This window comes from Protomyctophum bolini (genome assembly GCF_963924005.1).
Source record: "Protomyctophum bolini genome assembly, chromosome: 3".
NCBI lineage: Eukaryota > Metazoa > Chordata > Actinopteri > Myctophiformes > Myctophidae > Protomyctophum > Protomyctophum bolini.
The window spans coordinates 49796059-49813305 of record NC_137864.1 but is presented as its reverse complement, the minus strand read 5'-3'; the positions used below and the strand labels follow the sequence as shown (position 1 = coordinate 49813305).

Genomic DNA, 17247 nt, shown 5'->3' with positions numbered 1-17247 from the left:
GGGGGGGGAGACAATGTGCTACGTGCGCACAACTTGTGTCACACCGGGGGCTTCCAGCTGTTTGACACATAAGCAGCTGTCTAATTTACTTTGCGAGAACACCGCTGTCCGCTGCCGTATGAAAGTCAACAAGGTAAGTGCAACTAAACATTTTGACATCATTTCAACCTTATAGCAGCGTCATTTAAAAAAAACAAAAACATTTATTGACACCGCGACACGTCTACAACAAAAGCAGTTGGAAAAGTGCCCAAGGAGGCGCGCTCGCCAAGCTTTCAAAAGCGCAGTCTTTGACTCTTTTGTAGGCTATACTAGCTTAGAGAAAAGTTGTTCACGATAAAGTCGCACAGTGCGCAGTGTTTTAGCAGCATGCGCATTTGAGAAGTTGTTCTCAACTGTCATCATACTCGAAGAACGATCTATGACAGTTTACATGCAGATAGGCTACGTGTGTTCTTTATTTGGCTCATTGGACTAGTGCCAATTGCCAAACTGATTCGACTTTGCAGACGTGGCTCCTAATCCATCGTTTCCTGCAGGGAGTTAGCAGTCATTCAACATTGCAGCCCACAATTAAGCGTTTTCGTCTTTGTTCTCATCTGTGTGAATGGTCGTGTGCCTATATGAATATTATTTTATTTCACATTTCGTACAGTGAATTAAACGTGCGTAAAAAGAGCATAATAGATCATTTATGTTCAAGATATTGCTGACATGCTGATCGAGTGAGTGGAATTCATCTCTGGTTGTGATTGTGGTGGAACTCCATAGTCTGAAACTTTGAACTCTTTTTACCACAGTGCAAGCACACAGAGAGAAAAACTGAATGGGATAAACAGCGCTCTCTCACACAGCCATGCATGCTCTATCCATCAACCCTATAGGCTACTGTTAACATTCTTCTCCAGCACTGCAAAGCCCCAGAGAACCTCTTTCTCTCCCTCTGTCTCCATGTCTCTTTATCTGTCTCATCTCTACTCACCATCCTGTCGTAATTGTCTATTTGCATGATTTAGCAAAGTATAGTGATTTGGGTGGGGTGCCCATGGTGGCTTGTTAGACTTAGACCACTGACCTTATTATGTACCTGGCAGCAGCGCATGGTGGAGGGGTGCGGGGACCCTTGAGGGGGCTCCAGGGGGTCCCCAGCAAACTTAGAAACCAATCGGACCCTTATGGGTCTGTGTACAAATGGAACCAAATGGACACGTTTCATTTGTACACTCTCGAGTTATGGTGGTCCGAAGTCTAAGGCAGGGGTTCTCAAAGTGGGGTCCGGGGCACCCCATGGGGTCCTTAAGTGGGTTCCAGGAGGTCCCCAGCAAAATGAGTTAATTAGAAAAAAATAGGTTTAACCACTTTAACCCTGGCCTATACAGCGGCTATTTATAAAAAATAAATCTCGAAAATGTTTGAATATCTTTGACAGCTGTTTTTTACACTACAAATCTTGTATGGGCTCATGCAGATGGGGGTCCGCGCCTCCGCAGCCAAATCAACATTCATTTAGAACCTCTTAACAGGAAAAAGTTTGAGAACTAACTGGTCTAGCATGTCTCTCCTCACTCTGCTCTAGGTCTCCGGTCTCTCTACACACCAATATAAAGCATTAAAGAAGGAAAGAAAGATTTACTTGGGTTTCCTATATTAGGCCTATTATATTCTTATGTTATTGCAGTTCCAAAGGACACAGCTGAGGGGAGCATAAATGATGTGTGTGCCAAAAATAGCTCATCTGCAAATTCACAACGCATTGTACTTTGTGTTGTGAACTTGCAGATCAGCTATTTTCAATAGGGGGGGGGAGGGTTGAGCATGCACAGCAGCATCATAAACCAGTATAAACCACCATAAAACATAAACCATGCAAGTTGAGGTTTTCAGGGAGACAAGAAATAATTTGTTTCAATTTGTACTGATTATGCCTCCTAGTCATCTGGAAACTGTCATCTGCAATCATGACATAAAGTCAGGGTTGATTAGTGTGCCCTATAGGACTCAATCAAAATCAATACAATATAATTACACACCCTTGACTCTTGGAAACAATTAAAGTGCTCCACTCTTGAACCACATTTCTCAGCCTGTATGTTTCCAATACAGCAGTGTAATCCAGAGAATTCAAGATATTTAGCTGACTAAATCCTCTGCCATATGCCTGCCTCTCACACATGACATGGTAACATATGTTCACAGCTGGCATTCTCTGTGCCTACATAAAGGCTTACTTACTTACTTACTTAAATAAAGACTTTGTCGAGCAACCACACGTTTTTTCAGCTACACTACACACCCCACTTGTTATGCATGTATACAGTACATTTTTAACCCATTCTGACCTGAGATCAGATTCATACGAGGTTTCCACTGGACACACACTGGTCTGATTAACCCATTCTGACCTGAGATCAGATTCTAAAAATGTCAGTCGTTCTTCGATTTAAAAAAAAATAGCAGACCTACAAGCTTGTAGCGCGCCACTCGGTGGCGCGCTATGAGCTTGTAGATCTGCTATTTTTCAATAGCTAAAGCACGACATGATGCTAACACCAAAAGGGGTTCCCGTTCAGAATGGGTTAACAGGGTGCAGAGTCACTGAGCAGCACTGTTTTGAGTGGTCTGATTTGCAGATCTATAGGCTATAGAAAGTACAGTGGTCATTTTCCACAAACTTCCCAGACTGTTGAGGGCCACATGGTAATATTATAGTCTTATAACTTGTGTGTTATCCTCAATATTTAGCCAGGAAATATCATTTATTGTATTTGTTTATTGTAAAGTTATATTAATAATACTAAATCATTGAGGACGCAAGGCTCTTTCAACCTGGTGTCCCCATTCTGGACATATTGTATAGATGGAACCTTTAAAACAACAACTTCTCTTTCTCAGAAACAGCAATAATGGGGGGGGAGGAAAACTAAAACTAATTGGGGACTCGATGACCTCATGGTCTCCATTATACTTCAGACTTATCCCACTAATTTCAAGGAAATGTAGTCCACGGAGCCAGGGCTCCTAAATGTTGATGTAGTTATTGAACAACACTGTCGTCTATAAACTCTAAAAGACCTCAGATATCCAAGAATTCGATATTGTCAACTATACCACTATACTTTATTTTCATTTCCAGGACCCCAATTTGATATGCATGAGGCGCATGGACCCCATATTTATTTGCATCTCTGGGACCCCTGAGATCCTTGCGGACCACAGGGGTCCCTGGGGTCCTGCTCACAGTGAGAAGGAGGTTCTCTCTGGTGGATTTTCTCTTCTCTCCTCACGCTAACCCCTCTGCCTGATGATGTAACTCAGTGATTGGTTACAGCTCCCACTGTGTCCACTTCCCTGCCAAACTCTATTACCACACTCTGTATGAAGACTGTGCGTGTGTTTGTGTGTGTGTGTGTGTGTGTGTGTGTGCTAATTTGACAGTTAACTAAAACCATGTGCATTGTCGCTCAGACTGACAGATGCAGGTAAGAAGCCTGTGTGTGTGTGTGTGTGTGTGTATGTATGTATCCTGGACATGATGTTAAACTGCTCCGTCGTCAATGAAGTAGATGCATTTGCACCAGTGAAATCTACCAACAGACAACGCTATACCTGACGGCCCCTCCTCTACCTCTATACCTAACCCTCTCCCATGAACAGCTTACTGGGAAGAGAGGCAATATAGACCCGGCCGGCGGCCTTCAAGCGGTATGTCTGTCCGCTGTCGGAATAACCCCGGAATAGCAACGGGTGGACTTCCAGGCACATGCATGAGAACAACTACAGAGAGCGCTTTAACATATTAAGCAACAAGCAAGCAACAGTGCAAGACTAAGAACTTTGTTTCCTATATGGTGATCCAGCCTAGGACATACCACCCACGGACTGGTTGTCGGAGGGTTTCGATAACTTGGGATGCCCGCCCAAAGACGAGGCAGAAAGGCTGGCAAAGTGTGCCCTCTCTGCTGCCCTGTATATGGCGGAGTTTCGTTACTATCGATATTTTCATATTCAACAGTGTGGGTACGTCCAAGATGGAGAGAATATCAACATTTGTGTCGTACACGCGATATTCTCTCTCCTTGTTTTAACTAAGAATGTCTGCTGGAAAACAAAATAGAGGAGTCATGTTTTGTAGGTATATTTCTATACGTGGAGCCTCTCCTGTTTCCGTAGTGTGACTTTATATACAAGTACAGTCATGATGTACAGTACAGCCCCTGGACATGATTATAGTATGTCACCCGAATACAACCATTGATGCTGGGTCACATTTGTATACTACTGTGTAGTCTTCTTCGGTGTGACTCGAACCCAAACCTCCCAATATCACTCTCACAAGGCAATTGAGCTACACTAATGTCAGAGACAAGAAATAGCCTACGCCAGTCATTTTCAATACTTTTAATTTCAAGGACCTCTAGTTTGATATGCGGGCCGCCCGTCGGGGCCCCCATGAATTGAGCCGCATACGGACGCAAATCGCTCCGACCGGAATAAGTTCGGAGTACATCGTCTCTGCCCCGAGAGGGACCAGACTCTCCCTTCTGGCAGAATGCAAATTTTGTCTAACAGGGGGAGTGGTTCCACCAGGCTAGATGGATCCCACCAACCCATTACCCACATTTTTCTCCCCTCTCCCTCTGTCGTGCTTTCTCTCCCCTCCCAGGTGTGGTGATAGCCATGTTGCAGGCGTGTCTGTCTGTGGTGTTGCTCCTCCCCCTGGCCTCCTACTGTGTCCCCTCCCGGCCTCCCACCAGAATATGCAGGCGCTGCTGCGATCACCTGGAGCCGCCGGCGTCCCCCACACACATACCGGAGGTCCGCACCGTCATCAACATGACCATCCTCAAAGGTACACGCCCAGCCCGACCCGTCGCTCTGGGAACATTCAGTACAACATGACATAGGAAGCTGACTAGTTGCGAACGCAGTGAGCACTTACTATGAGACCTAGCAGATCATGTCTGTCTGTGTGTCCGTGTGTCCGTGTGTCTGTCCCGCTATCCAAATATGGAGTGTGTTGCATCAGCAATCACTCAGCTCCATATATGGGCACAAAAGGGGCCAGGTCCACTCAGCTCCATATATGGGCACAAAAGGGGCCAGGTCCACATATACAGTAACAGCGGGACAGACACACAGACAGACAGACATGATCTGCAGGGTCTCAGCTGCGTTCGCTTCCCGCGTTTGCGCGTCTTACTGGTTACTGTATACTCCCTGTCTGCTGCTCCTCACTTTCTCTGTTTTCCCTTCAGTGACTTTTAGTGACGGGGTTCCCATGGTGGCTTGTTAGTGCACTGACCTCATTATGTACCTTGATGATCCCATCATGTCTAGCAGGGCACTGTGGTATAGGGTGCGGTGTGTGGGTAACAGTGTGGGTACATATATCGGATGGCCACATCCAAGATGAAGAGAATACACAACATATTCTCTCTCTTTGTTTTAACTAAGAATGTCTGCTGGAAAACAAGGTTTGTAGGTATATTCCTATACGAGGAGTCATTTCTTTCCTCTCTTCACTTTTCTGATCAAGATGTATACGTCAAACGTTTCACAAAAAAATGAGACAAATACATGGAGGTGTGTTAGTCAGGAGGATCAGTGGTGTACGAGAGTGTGTTGACGCAGTGTGAGGTGAGGTGTCAGTCAGAGTAAAAAGGGAGCTTATCACATTCTGAACGGGAACCCATTTTGGTGTTGGCATCATGTTATGCTTTAGCTATTGAAAAATAGCAGATCTACAAGCTCATAGCGCGCCACTCGGTGGCGCGCTATGAGCTTGTAGGTCTGCTATTTTTGAAAAATCAAAGAACGACTGACATTTTTTAGAATCTGATCTCAGGTCAGAATGGGTTAATCAGACCAGTGTGTGTCCAGTGGAAACCTTCGTATGAATCTGATCTCAGGTCAGAATGGGTTATCTGGGTGATGGCTGTATAAGGACCCTCTGCACACACTGACGTCTGCAGGCTGAACAAAGGGAAACAGTGGCCAGGTGCTCCCAATTACCTCAAAGGCAACCTCAGCTTCACCCAGCCAAAGACCTGCACAATCATACACACACGCACGCACACAGACACACACGTATGCAGACTGAGCGTGCACGCACAAACACATGCACACACACGCACACGCGCACACACACACACACACACGGCTATGTAAAGGAATAGAAACATTGTACTCCATGGCATGCAGCCATTGCCGCACCTGGGAGGCGAACTGGAGGTTGACGGAATGCATTGATATCAATGAGATCCAGGTGGACAAGCGGGTGAAAAAACTATATTTTGACCTTTGTCAGACAATCATGAAGTTCTGGAAAATAAAACCAAAAATAAAACCAATCATGCGTTATAATTATGATCTGACCTCTTGTTTTTAGATATGCACACAATTCTATTGAGGTATCTATCGTGAGAACTGCTGGTTAATCAGGCTGTCGATCATCTCATGATGTCAGCACATAACGTACTTACTGCATCTACTAAACTCATTCTGTGCCGTCTAGATACCTCAATATAATATATATGTATATCAAAAAGGAAAAATCACACCCGTGTGAAGTGAGGGGCCGGCTTATCGACTTATGACGTAACATTTGTCGATATGACGTGAATTCTCCTTTCATTGTCAATGGCATTCAATGTTTGGTTTAGCACAAAAATACCGATTTGCTCAGACACATGACGTAAATTCTCCATTCATTGTCAATGGCAGTTAATGTTTGTGTTAGCACAAATATCTACACTATAGCTGAATATAGGAGGGGCTAGTGCCCCTCAAAAACAAGACAAGCATAAAACAATGTGTGATATGTTCGTCTCTCATTGACTTGAGTGCATTCCATCAAATGTTCAGCACTATTTTCCCTCCCAGTGCGATGTATCTGCCAGCTGGAATTGCCCGACCAGGAAAGTGACGTACATTTCCTTTCCTTCTTTACATAGCCTTAATGTCAACACACAGAAAGGCCACAGGCTCTGGGGCTGTCGCACAGACCAGAGAGGAAACTTCACCCCGCCGCCCATAGAACCTCACCCTCGCCACTATGGGGATAACAATGTTAAGGTTGGCCTGAGGGTGGTGCTAGAGAACAGTTCATTGGATTGCTATATATTCTCTAATATCAAAATAGTTCTTCGTCTGGGGAGCATGAATGAATTGTGTTAATCAAGTTTTTGAGACAAAGTATTGGCCAGACAGATTGTGACTGGCCGGAATGAGATGATGTATGTTGATGTATAATGATAAGAGCGCCCCTCACTTCACACAGGTGTGATTCCTTTTCACAATATTTGTGTGTGTGTGTGTGTGTGTGTGTGTGTGTGTGTGTGTGTGTGTATAGTATACCTCTCAAACGTTCACAGAATATGAATATCCGTGTGTGTATATGCCTAGTCGACTCCACGCCCACAGCACACTTTTGGTTGGTTTTTCTGGCTCCTGCTGCAGCGATGTCTCGATCTTCACCATAGGCAACGCATGGAACCATGAACACTGACAAATACCACTGTCAGAGCACCATCACTAGAAGGGCAAAAGAAAGAAAGAAAGAAATAAATGGTTAGCTATGGTTGCAGTAGCAAGTTGGATGGTACTTTGCATGAACATGCATATTCTGAAATATGATCAATTTACTGCTCTCACAATAAACCCGGACAACCCGGCCAAGCCTGTGACAGCATGTATGAGTTACATCTGCTTTGCTTATCTAGTAACCAGGATGATTAAGGGCCAATTTTTGTTGCAATATTGTGTGTTCAGTGTGTGCGTTTACATGCACACACACGTGTACATAGTGTGTGTGTGTATGTGTGTGTGACTGTGTGTGACTGTGTGTGTAGTGCATCCAAGTTTCCTAGAGCCAGTGAGAAGGAGAGAGAGAGAGAGAGAGAGAGAGAGAGAGAGAGAAAGGCGGAAAGGCATGAAAGCAGACGTTCTTTCCAAGCATCACAATCAAAGTGCAGCAGGGCTTTGTGGAAACACGTGTATGTAATAATATGTGCGTGTTGTTGGCGGCCAATCCAACCAGAGCAGTCCAAATGCTGTGTCATTAATCTGTTTTTATCTGGTGACCTTGTCATAAGTGGAGATTCCAAATCTGTTCTGACCCGCTGTTGACCCTATACAACCACTCTTAACTCTAAACCAAGAATAAGAAAGAAAACAAATATGGCTTTGCACTAGAGATGTCCCGATACTGAATCGGATCGGCCCTTATTTGGTCATATCGGTATCAGCAAATATGCCAGTCTAACCACCGATCTGACACAGGGGTAAGGGGTTGACACTATGCCAGTCTAACCACCGATCTGACACAGGGGTAAGGGGTTGACACTATGCCAGTCTAACCACCGATCTGACACAGGGGTAAGGGGTTGACACTATGCCAGTCTAACCACCGATCTGACACAGGGGTAAGGGGTTGACACTATGCCAGTCTAACCACCGATCTGACACAGGGGTAAGGGGTTGACACTATGCCAGTCTAACCACCGATCTGACACAGGGGTAAGGGGTTGACACTATGCCAGTCTAACCACCGATCTGACACAGGGGTAAGGGGTTGACACTATGCCAGTCTAACCACCGATCTGACACAGGGGTAAGGGGTTGACACTATGCCAGTCTAACCACCGATCTGACACAGAGGTAAGGGGTTGACACTATGCCAGTCTAACCACCGATCTGACACAGAGGTCAGGGGTTGACACTATGCCGGTCTAACCACCGATCTGACACAGAGGTAAGGGGTTGACACTATGCCAGTCTAACCACCGATCTGACACAGAGGTCAGGGGTTGACACTATGGCAGGTAAATATAATGTTGGGGGCATGTGGAGTTTGCTTTCGATTTTCCCAAACTGCAAGTGGACATTTGAGTGAGGAGTCTGCTATAAACACATGAGATTTATAGCTAGATAGCTATAAACACTATTCCCGGTTGGTGGACACACACACACACACACACACACACACACAGTGGCTCAGGGGAACCGGCGGAAGGTTCCCAGTTCGATCCCGGGCTCCCCCAGAGTTGTTGTCGAAGTCGCTGAACCCCTAATTGCTCCCGATGTGCAGGTTGGTGCCTTGCGTGGTTTCCTCCGCCATCAGTGTATGAATGTGTGTGTGTGTGAATACACACACACACACACACACACACACACACACACACACACACACACACACACACACACACACACACACACACACACACACACACACACACACACACACACACACACACACGTGTGGGCATGTAAACGCATACACAGAACACACAATATTAGCTCACAAAAACTCTATCCATTCTGACTGTGTCTGAACGCACGCATGCAAACAACTGTTCATGCATGAGTCTCTGTCTCACACGCCCTCGCATTCTCTCTCTCTCTCTCTCTCAAATGTGCATAAGTCTAGGCAGTTAGACTGGAAAATAGGACCTTTTAGCTCCATTTCTTCATAATGTGCTATAACCCCTGGGGCTGAGGAGCCGTGTTGTGTTTAACCTTGCTCTGAAATCCTGAGTACAGCATAACTGATGTGCAGCTGTGCTGCGAGCAGGAAGGCCCCAACAGGCTCGCTCACCTGGCACCCAACCTGCTTATGTGGCAGAAATCATGCACATGCTCACACACACACACACACACACACACACACACACGTATGCATGCATGCTTGCATGGACAAACACACACTTATGTATATGCACGCTCTCATGGACAAACACACTCACACACAGAGATCACTCACACAGAGTTCACTCACACACACACACAGAGAGATCGCGCACGCACGCACGCGCGCGCACACACACACACACACGCACACACACACACACTTAAAAACAAACAAAATGAACTGTATTTGTGTGTATTGTACATGCATGCCATTGCGTGTGCACTTTGGTTTGCTCTCACAGCATCGTAGTGATTCTCTGCAATAACCACGGTGAGAGAGAGCCAACAGGCCAACTCTTATAGCGGAACGCTCATCCATGTCCAAGTACAACTGAATGGATATGTTGATACTTCATAATGAATCATACTGTATATTTATTATTTAACAACATACAGAATGTTAATCTAAACAACTACAACAATCTGTACTCAACCTATAGTACATTTGAACTGGCGCTAATCTGCGAAGTAGCGATTAACCCATTCTGAACGGGAACCCATTTCGGTGTTAGCATCATGTTATGCTTTAGCTATTTAAAAATAGCAGATCTACAAGCTCATAGCGCGCCACCGAGTGGCGCGCTACGAGCTTGTAGGTCTGCTATTTTTGAAAAATCGAAGAACGACTGACATTTTTTTAAATCTGATCTCAGGTCAGAATGGGTTAATCAGACCAGTGTGTGTCCAGTGGAAACCTCGTATGAATCTGATCTCAGGTCAGAATGGGTTAAGCATTCTGGTGGAGCAAAGACACGGCAAAGGTTTTGCTTTTGGCCTTCTTCATAGGTGCGTTGAGTTTGAGTGACTTAATCAAAGTGAAATCATTTAATAATATCTTCTTGAGGAGTGTGGGTCCATTATGGAGCCAAATACACCTCATGAATAGATCAGTTGATGTTTTTCTTTTCCAAATCCTAACCTAATCCTTGGTGATTAACATCAAATCTGACACAGGCCTGGGAGAACATTTTCATTTACACTGGGATCAGTTGAACTATGTGTGGCGATAAGCAGTGTCAAGACAGGACCTGAAGCGGTCATTTGATTGGCGGGCCAAATAAATGATCATCCGTATATGGTTATCAGGTGTAGCAACTCTTACGGGTCCTGTGACTCCGAGAGTGTACAAATAGAACCAAATGGACCCTTTTGGTCCATTTGTACACTCAGAGTTGAAGCATACCAAATTGGGAGCCGTTAAAAATTAGAAAAGTTTGATACTCACTGGTTGAGGGAAATTGATTCCTCCTCAGGGCTCTGTGGTCATTGCTCACAATTGACCAAATAAGGCTCCATTTTGGATATGTTTAGGGGAGGATTGCACTAGATCACCTCCGTTAACCTACGTCTCTGTGAAACCGAGGGCTCTGATGCCGTTGGTCATGGAAGCCTAGAGGTCTTGGTCTATAGCTTTCCAGCATGGATTAGTCATGCAGAGCAGAGGTGTTAAAAGCTGATTCTGAGGGCTCGCCGCATGGGAGGGATTACGCTCCTTAGACCTGCTCAGTCAGATACCGGAGTCAGACCCACAGCATTAGGTCCAGTTTCAATGGTTTAGATTAAACCAATTCCATAACTAGACAAATCAGGGAAAACATGTATTCACATACACACGTGTTGTCCAACACCTAAGTTGATGGTATGCTCACCAATATTATCTGTTTTGTTTAATTGTTGAAATCTATGAATCTCTGAGGTTTATTTGGGAACATGCATGCAATATGTCAACAGTTTTCACCAATGTCCTCTTTCACATTCACACAGAATAGTTTGTGTAACAGTAGTTTCAACACATCTGGGTTTTAACGCAAAGCATGACAGATGTTTTTTCAAGTTCCACAATGAGCAACACTTTTCTAAAACATTTAAAGTAATGAATAATGTCCTTTCGTTGGAGCACATGCGTCAAGTCAAGACTATCTTTACTTACTACTACTTTTAATGCATCACAAAAAAAAGAAAACAAACTAAAAATAGTAAAGGGAATGAATTAATGAGCCCTGAATGTGTGCATGCTCGTCTGTGCGTGCAGTGCACGCATGTTCATGAACACACACCCATCCAGGTGTGTGTTCATGTGCACACCCATCCAGGTGTGTGTTCATGTGCACACCCATCCAGGTGTGTGTTCATGTGCACACCCATCCAGGTGTGTGCCGTGCTTGCTTGCTGGCTTACCTTCTGGTGACCTTTTCTCTGAATACAGTTTGTTTCAGGTTCACAAATGAAGATGACATTTATATGAGTTGACATCATTTTCTGACAAGACAGAAGCTTCTTTCACAAATGCAACTGATCTTATACAGTACTCATTTAGACATTAACCGTAGGGGTTGTGTATGGAAATGTCCAACTCAGTAGGACCTGACACGCAACAGACTTGACGCTGCCAGCTCCGCAGTACAAAGTGTCTACTACGGATTGAGCCCCATGGGCTTAATGCGTGAATAGAGCTGTTCATTGTCTGCTGAATTCACAGAGTTGATGACATTTTTATTGGAATAGCACAAAATAACCGGAAGAAAACCGAAGAGACAAGGCTTGGTTTGACACCTCGTTTATAATTGGCTTGACGAGGAGCCAAAGAGCTTGGAGCGAGGACACACAAGTGGATCCTTTGTATGCGTTTCGTTTTGGTCGGAATGAGTAACATATGAATAGAAATGTGTTTAGGTAGTTATTGGATACTGCAGCCAACCATCTCAGGCTATGGGATCTAATCTAATCTTTTTTTGCGACCTTTTTTTGCGGCTTTTTTTTTTGCGACTTTTTTTTTTGACTTTTTTTACAACTTTTTTTCTACAAAAAAAAAATCTACAAAAAGAAATCTTTGCGACTATTTTTTGCGACTTTTGTTCTACAAAAAAAAAATCTACAAAAAGAAATCTTTGCGACTTTTTTTGCGACTTTTTTTGCTATAAAAATCAATAAACCTCACACTATAAAAATCTACAAATCTCACACTATTAAAAATCTACAAATATCACACTATAAAAATCCATAAATCTCACGCTATTAAAAATCTACAAATATCACACTATAAAAATCTACAAATCTCACACTATTAAAAATCTACAATCTTTTTTTTGCGTTTTTGCGACTTTTTTTGCTGAAATGAGTCAGCACAGCACTCGCAGCCTGTTTACATTTACTCAAGTGTTCCACTTGACTAATTTGGAAGAGAGATATACTGCAATTATATTGAAAAGCAGTGGTCAAAGCAGCTGAAGCTGTTTATTAATTCAGCATTTTTTTGTAGTTGTGGTAGTTTCACATCGTGCAGTAGACTATGGATAGTATTTCAACACTGTCCCACTCTGTATTCCCATATTCCCGAATACCGTCCTGTTCTTTTTTTGCAAATTGCAAACTCATTATATAAACATTTGAGCATGTGTAATACACTTCCAAATGCAATAATGGTTTGATTGATCTTTATACAGTTTGTTGTGCATTGGGGGGATCATCGTCAAGTTATCTGCCCATAGGCAATCTCCTGTTGTTTAGTCTTTGGCACAACTGAATTAAACTGTTGTGACAGGTGTGTATAGGAGTATAGGACCTAAGGTCCAAAGTGCTGGAAGGATGGTTCGCCATCCTTTAACTGAGCCCCATGCACCGCTAGTGGGTCAAAAAATAAATCCTTTTAACCCATTCTGACCGGGAACCCGTTTTGGTGTTAGCATCATGTTATGCTTTAGCTATTGAAAAATAGCAGATCTACAAGCTCATAGCGCGCCACCGAGTGGCGCGCTACGAGCTTGTAGGTCTGCTATTTTTGAAAAATCGAAGAACGACTGACATTTTTAGAATCTGATCTCAGGTCAGAATGGGTTCATCAGACCAGTGTGTGTCCTAGTGGAAACCTCGTATGAATCTGATCTCAGGTCAGAATGGGTTAAAACCACAGCATAACATAATGTGATTCTTCTTGTCCCCTCAGGTGATAAAGGCGACCGGGGAGACAAAGGCACTCCTGGCAAGCTAGGTCCAGACGGCACCCGTGGTTCCCAAGGACCCACGGGACCTAAAGGCAGCAAGGGCCCAGTGGGTGCCCCGGGAGACGCCTGCAAGATACCCCACTCCGCCTTCTCGGTGGGGCGACGCAAGTCTCTGCACAGCGAGGACTACTACCAGGCCATGGTGTTCGACACGGTGTTCGTCAACCTGTACGAGCACTTCAACATGTTCAAGGGCAAGTTCTACTGCTACGTCCCGGGCGTGTACCTGTTCAACATCAACATACACACGTGGAACTTCAAGGAGACCTACCTGCACCTGATGCACAACGACAAGGAGCAGGTCATCCTGTACGCCCAGCCCAGCGAGAGGTCCATCATGCAGAGCCAGAGCGTCATGCTGGACCTGGCGCTCAACGACGAGGTCTGGGTGAGGCTGTACAAGCGAGAGAGGGAGAACGCCATCTACAGCGACGGCGTGGACGTCTACATCACCTTCAACGGCAACCTGGTAGCACCCAGCCTCCTGTGAGGACGGAGTAGAACAAACGATAATCTGCATAATGGTTAGGTATTGGAAAAAACACATTCCAAAATGGTTTTCTCTGAGGTATGGGTTCTTGAGAGAAGAGGTGTTGGGAAGTTGGATGTCTCTTGATAAAACAGATTTACTTTCATCAAGCAAGGAGGAGAGAGTGCTAAAGGGTTCCCTTTAATGGGGACTACTTCATCACAAACAATTTGTTACTATATTTCCCTAATATCTATGACTAATATTAATTCATATTTCTTATATGAATCTTAAGGTAAGACATTGTGTCATCAATTCTCAACCTGACAAGTTAACCTATCCTACCATATGGAAACCTAGAGGTACTTGGTGCTATAATCGATTCACGGCTGTATAATGTGTTGCTATGGAGACATGAAACTGCAGAGCAGTTGGGATGATGTAAATAGCTGTATAGTCCACGAGTCTTTATAACCGAAACCTCAGCCACTCAACTTGCGATATTGTGGCAAAAGAAAAGTTGATGCGTGTGTCGTTTTATCTTTACTGCTTTAAAGTAATCCTCTACAAATGTGTCTTTATTGTGGATGACTGAGTAACTAAAGATAACTTGTGTGAAAAAGGAAACCATAAAAAAATGTCTTCAAATGTAAATCCAAGCCACTACAGACTACACCTATGGGGCAAACTGTACCCCCTCCAAATATTGGCTGTCTTTCTTTGGAAACATACAACCAAAGCTTCCAGAAGCAGTGGGTGCATCTGTTGCATGCCAATGCCATCTGCTTGGCCATATCGCTCCCATTAGTTGCATTGCCATCCTCAGGGAAGCTCGCTAGAGGAAAACACTGTGGTGCCGCTGTAAATACTTTAAGCCATGGTTCAGATCTAAACATTTCCCAGGGGAAAGTAAGCGGGACGTCAGTAGAATGCTTCCCCGCTTCCTCGCCAGCGAGAGCAGAGATATTGGATGCTGCCTGCTGTTGTGGCTCACTGCTAAAGAACCTCATCCCAGTAGTATCTGTTCTCAGGACTTCATAACAGCTCAGAACCTGAACTCAGTTGCAGTCTGTATGCCGCTCATTAAATACTGTGAGGCGACTGGAGCGTTTAACCACACGGCTTCACACAGTCAGTAGCAGTTATCAGCCTGATGTAGTTAAATTCTCTTACAAGACATCCAGCCAGTTGATGCCATTATAGCTAATCCTATGTACATAAACAATTAAGTAGCTTTAATTGCCCTCCCATTACCACTGTTGCGTGTAAAATGCTGGCAAATAAAATGAATGGGAGGCATCACAGGGATTCCTGGAAAGCAAAGCAACTCAACTCAGTGACACGGGTTCGGGGAATGCAATTTTATGTAGTTCTGTGTCGATCCAATTCATTGCCTTCACTTAGCGCCACAGACCTGGTTGATGTGTTCATCATTGGTCATTGGACCTTTTGCCCCCCATTAAAGGATCCATTCCAAAGTTACTGTGTGGAAAATCTCTGCTACGGCTTTTCTTTATTACGTAGAGAAAGAGATGGAGGTGTAGAGTCTGTTGGCGGTGGAAAGGTTATGGCGTGTATTATGAGGCAGTAAATGACGGGTTTATTTAGGGAAGGAGGCGGAAGGTTGAAGGTTGGAAGGACATTCTTACTATATGATCTCTCCGATGCATGTCTCTTTCTGGCTGTCTCGCTCATGTTTTCTGCCCCTCGTTATTTTTTCTTTGCTTCTCTTACGTACGTACGTTCTCTCTCTACTCTCTCCTCTCTCTCCCTCCTCAGCCTTACCTCCCCTCTGGCTGTTATTCTTCAGATCAGAAACAGGATGCTGGCCACGCTGGGTCAGTTCACTCCCAATTACAACCAGATGACCTCTGACCACACACACACACATCTGTCAAAAAGAGTGAAATGGGGAGGCAGAGGCATACTGTAGGAGTGGCGAGGGGGCAAATAGAGAAAACGATTGTGCAGAGGACAGATGGTGAACGTTTGATGTAGAGAGAAGAATTATTATTATCGGCCAGAAACCTTGTATGTCCAAAAGGTCCTTTTCAAGAAATGGAAAGAAATAACCAACCTGTGTTCCAGTGGATCCAATGTGGTTTATAATTAATTTGTCACAAGCTCTTGCAGAAGCTCTTGCAGAAACTTGTGTCCCATTCATTAAATATTTATAAAAACAAACCCCCCCCCCCCCCCAGCGGATCTGCATTACAATTAAGCTCACAACTCATCGCGATGTGCTGCATTGTGAGCTTGTACTGTAGATCGCCTAAAAAAAAAAAACGTTACATGGTCTGCCGAAACAGAGATAATACTAAGAATATACAGTAAGTCTAAGAATGTACCCGATATCTGTCCCACTCTTTGAACTCAGTGGCCTACAACAGTATACTTCTTTTGCAGTAAATTCTATTCTAAAAAACGAAAGCACCGAGATATAAATCTGCAGAATCTACCGTTTCTAGATCTACAGTTTACTTTTGCTGTATAAACACAGCCAGGAAGCAAAGCTGAAAAAAAGAGAAAACTGCACTTGGATTTAGCCTCTCTAAAGTAAACAACATCATTTCCAAGCATTTTTTGAATTATACCCCTTCTGGACAGTGTTTATATTACCACCGGTTACAGAGTTACTGTGTATGAGTGCGTGTGAGTGCATGCTATGCACGTGCACATTTGTGATCCTGGTATTGTGTTTGAGGTTGGCAGGAGTCTACAGGCAGGGTCATTTCAGTGCCTTCACCCAGGAGTCTACAGGCAGGGTCATTTCAGTGCCTTCACCCAGGAGTCTACAGGCAGGGTCATTTCAGTGCCTTCACCCAGGAGTCTACAGGCAGGGTCATTTCAGTGCCTTCACCCAGGAGTCTACAGGCAGGGTCATTTCAGTGCCTTCACCCAGGAGTCTACAGGCAGGGTCATTTCAGTGCCTTCACCCAGGAGTCTACAGGCAGGGTCATTTCAGTGCCTTCACCCAGGAGTCTACAGGCAGGGTCATTTCAGTGCCTTCACCCAGGAGTCTACAGGCAGGGTCATTTCAGTGCCTTCACCCAGGAGTCTACAGGCAGGGTCATTTCAGTGCCTTCACCC

General features: G+C 44.4%; 1 protein-coding gene across 2 annotated transcripts; it reads left to right on the top strand.

Moving 5' to 3' along the window:
• On the top strand, window positions 1–15644 carry c1qtnf6b (C1q and TNF related 6b). 2 transcript variants are annotated; one of them, XM_080759869.1, is made up of 3 exons: window positions 1–135; window positions 4669–4849; window positions 13631–15644. In XM_080759869.1, exons 2-3 carry the CDS (start codon window positions 4678–4680, stop codon window positions 14176–14178), a joined length of 720 nt encoding a protein of 239 aa, XP_080615995.1. In that variant the 5' UTR covers window positions 1–135; window positions 4669–4677; the 3' UTR covers window positions 14179–15644. The 2 variants fall into 2 exon arrangements, with proteins under 2 accessions (XP_080615995.1, XP_080615994.1); XM_080759868.1 differs by having other exon boundaries at window positions 7–133; window positions 4664–4849.
• The last annotated feature ends 1603 nt before the right edge of the window (window positions 15645–17247 follow it).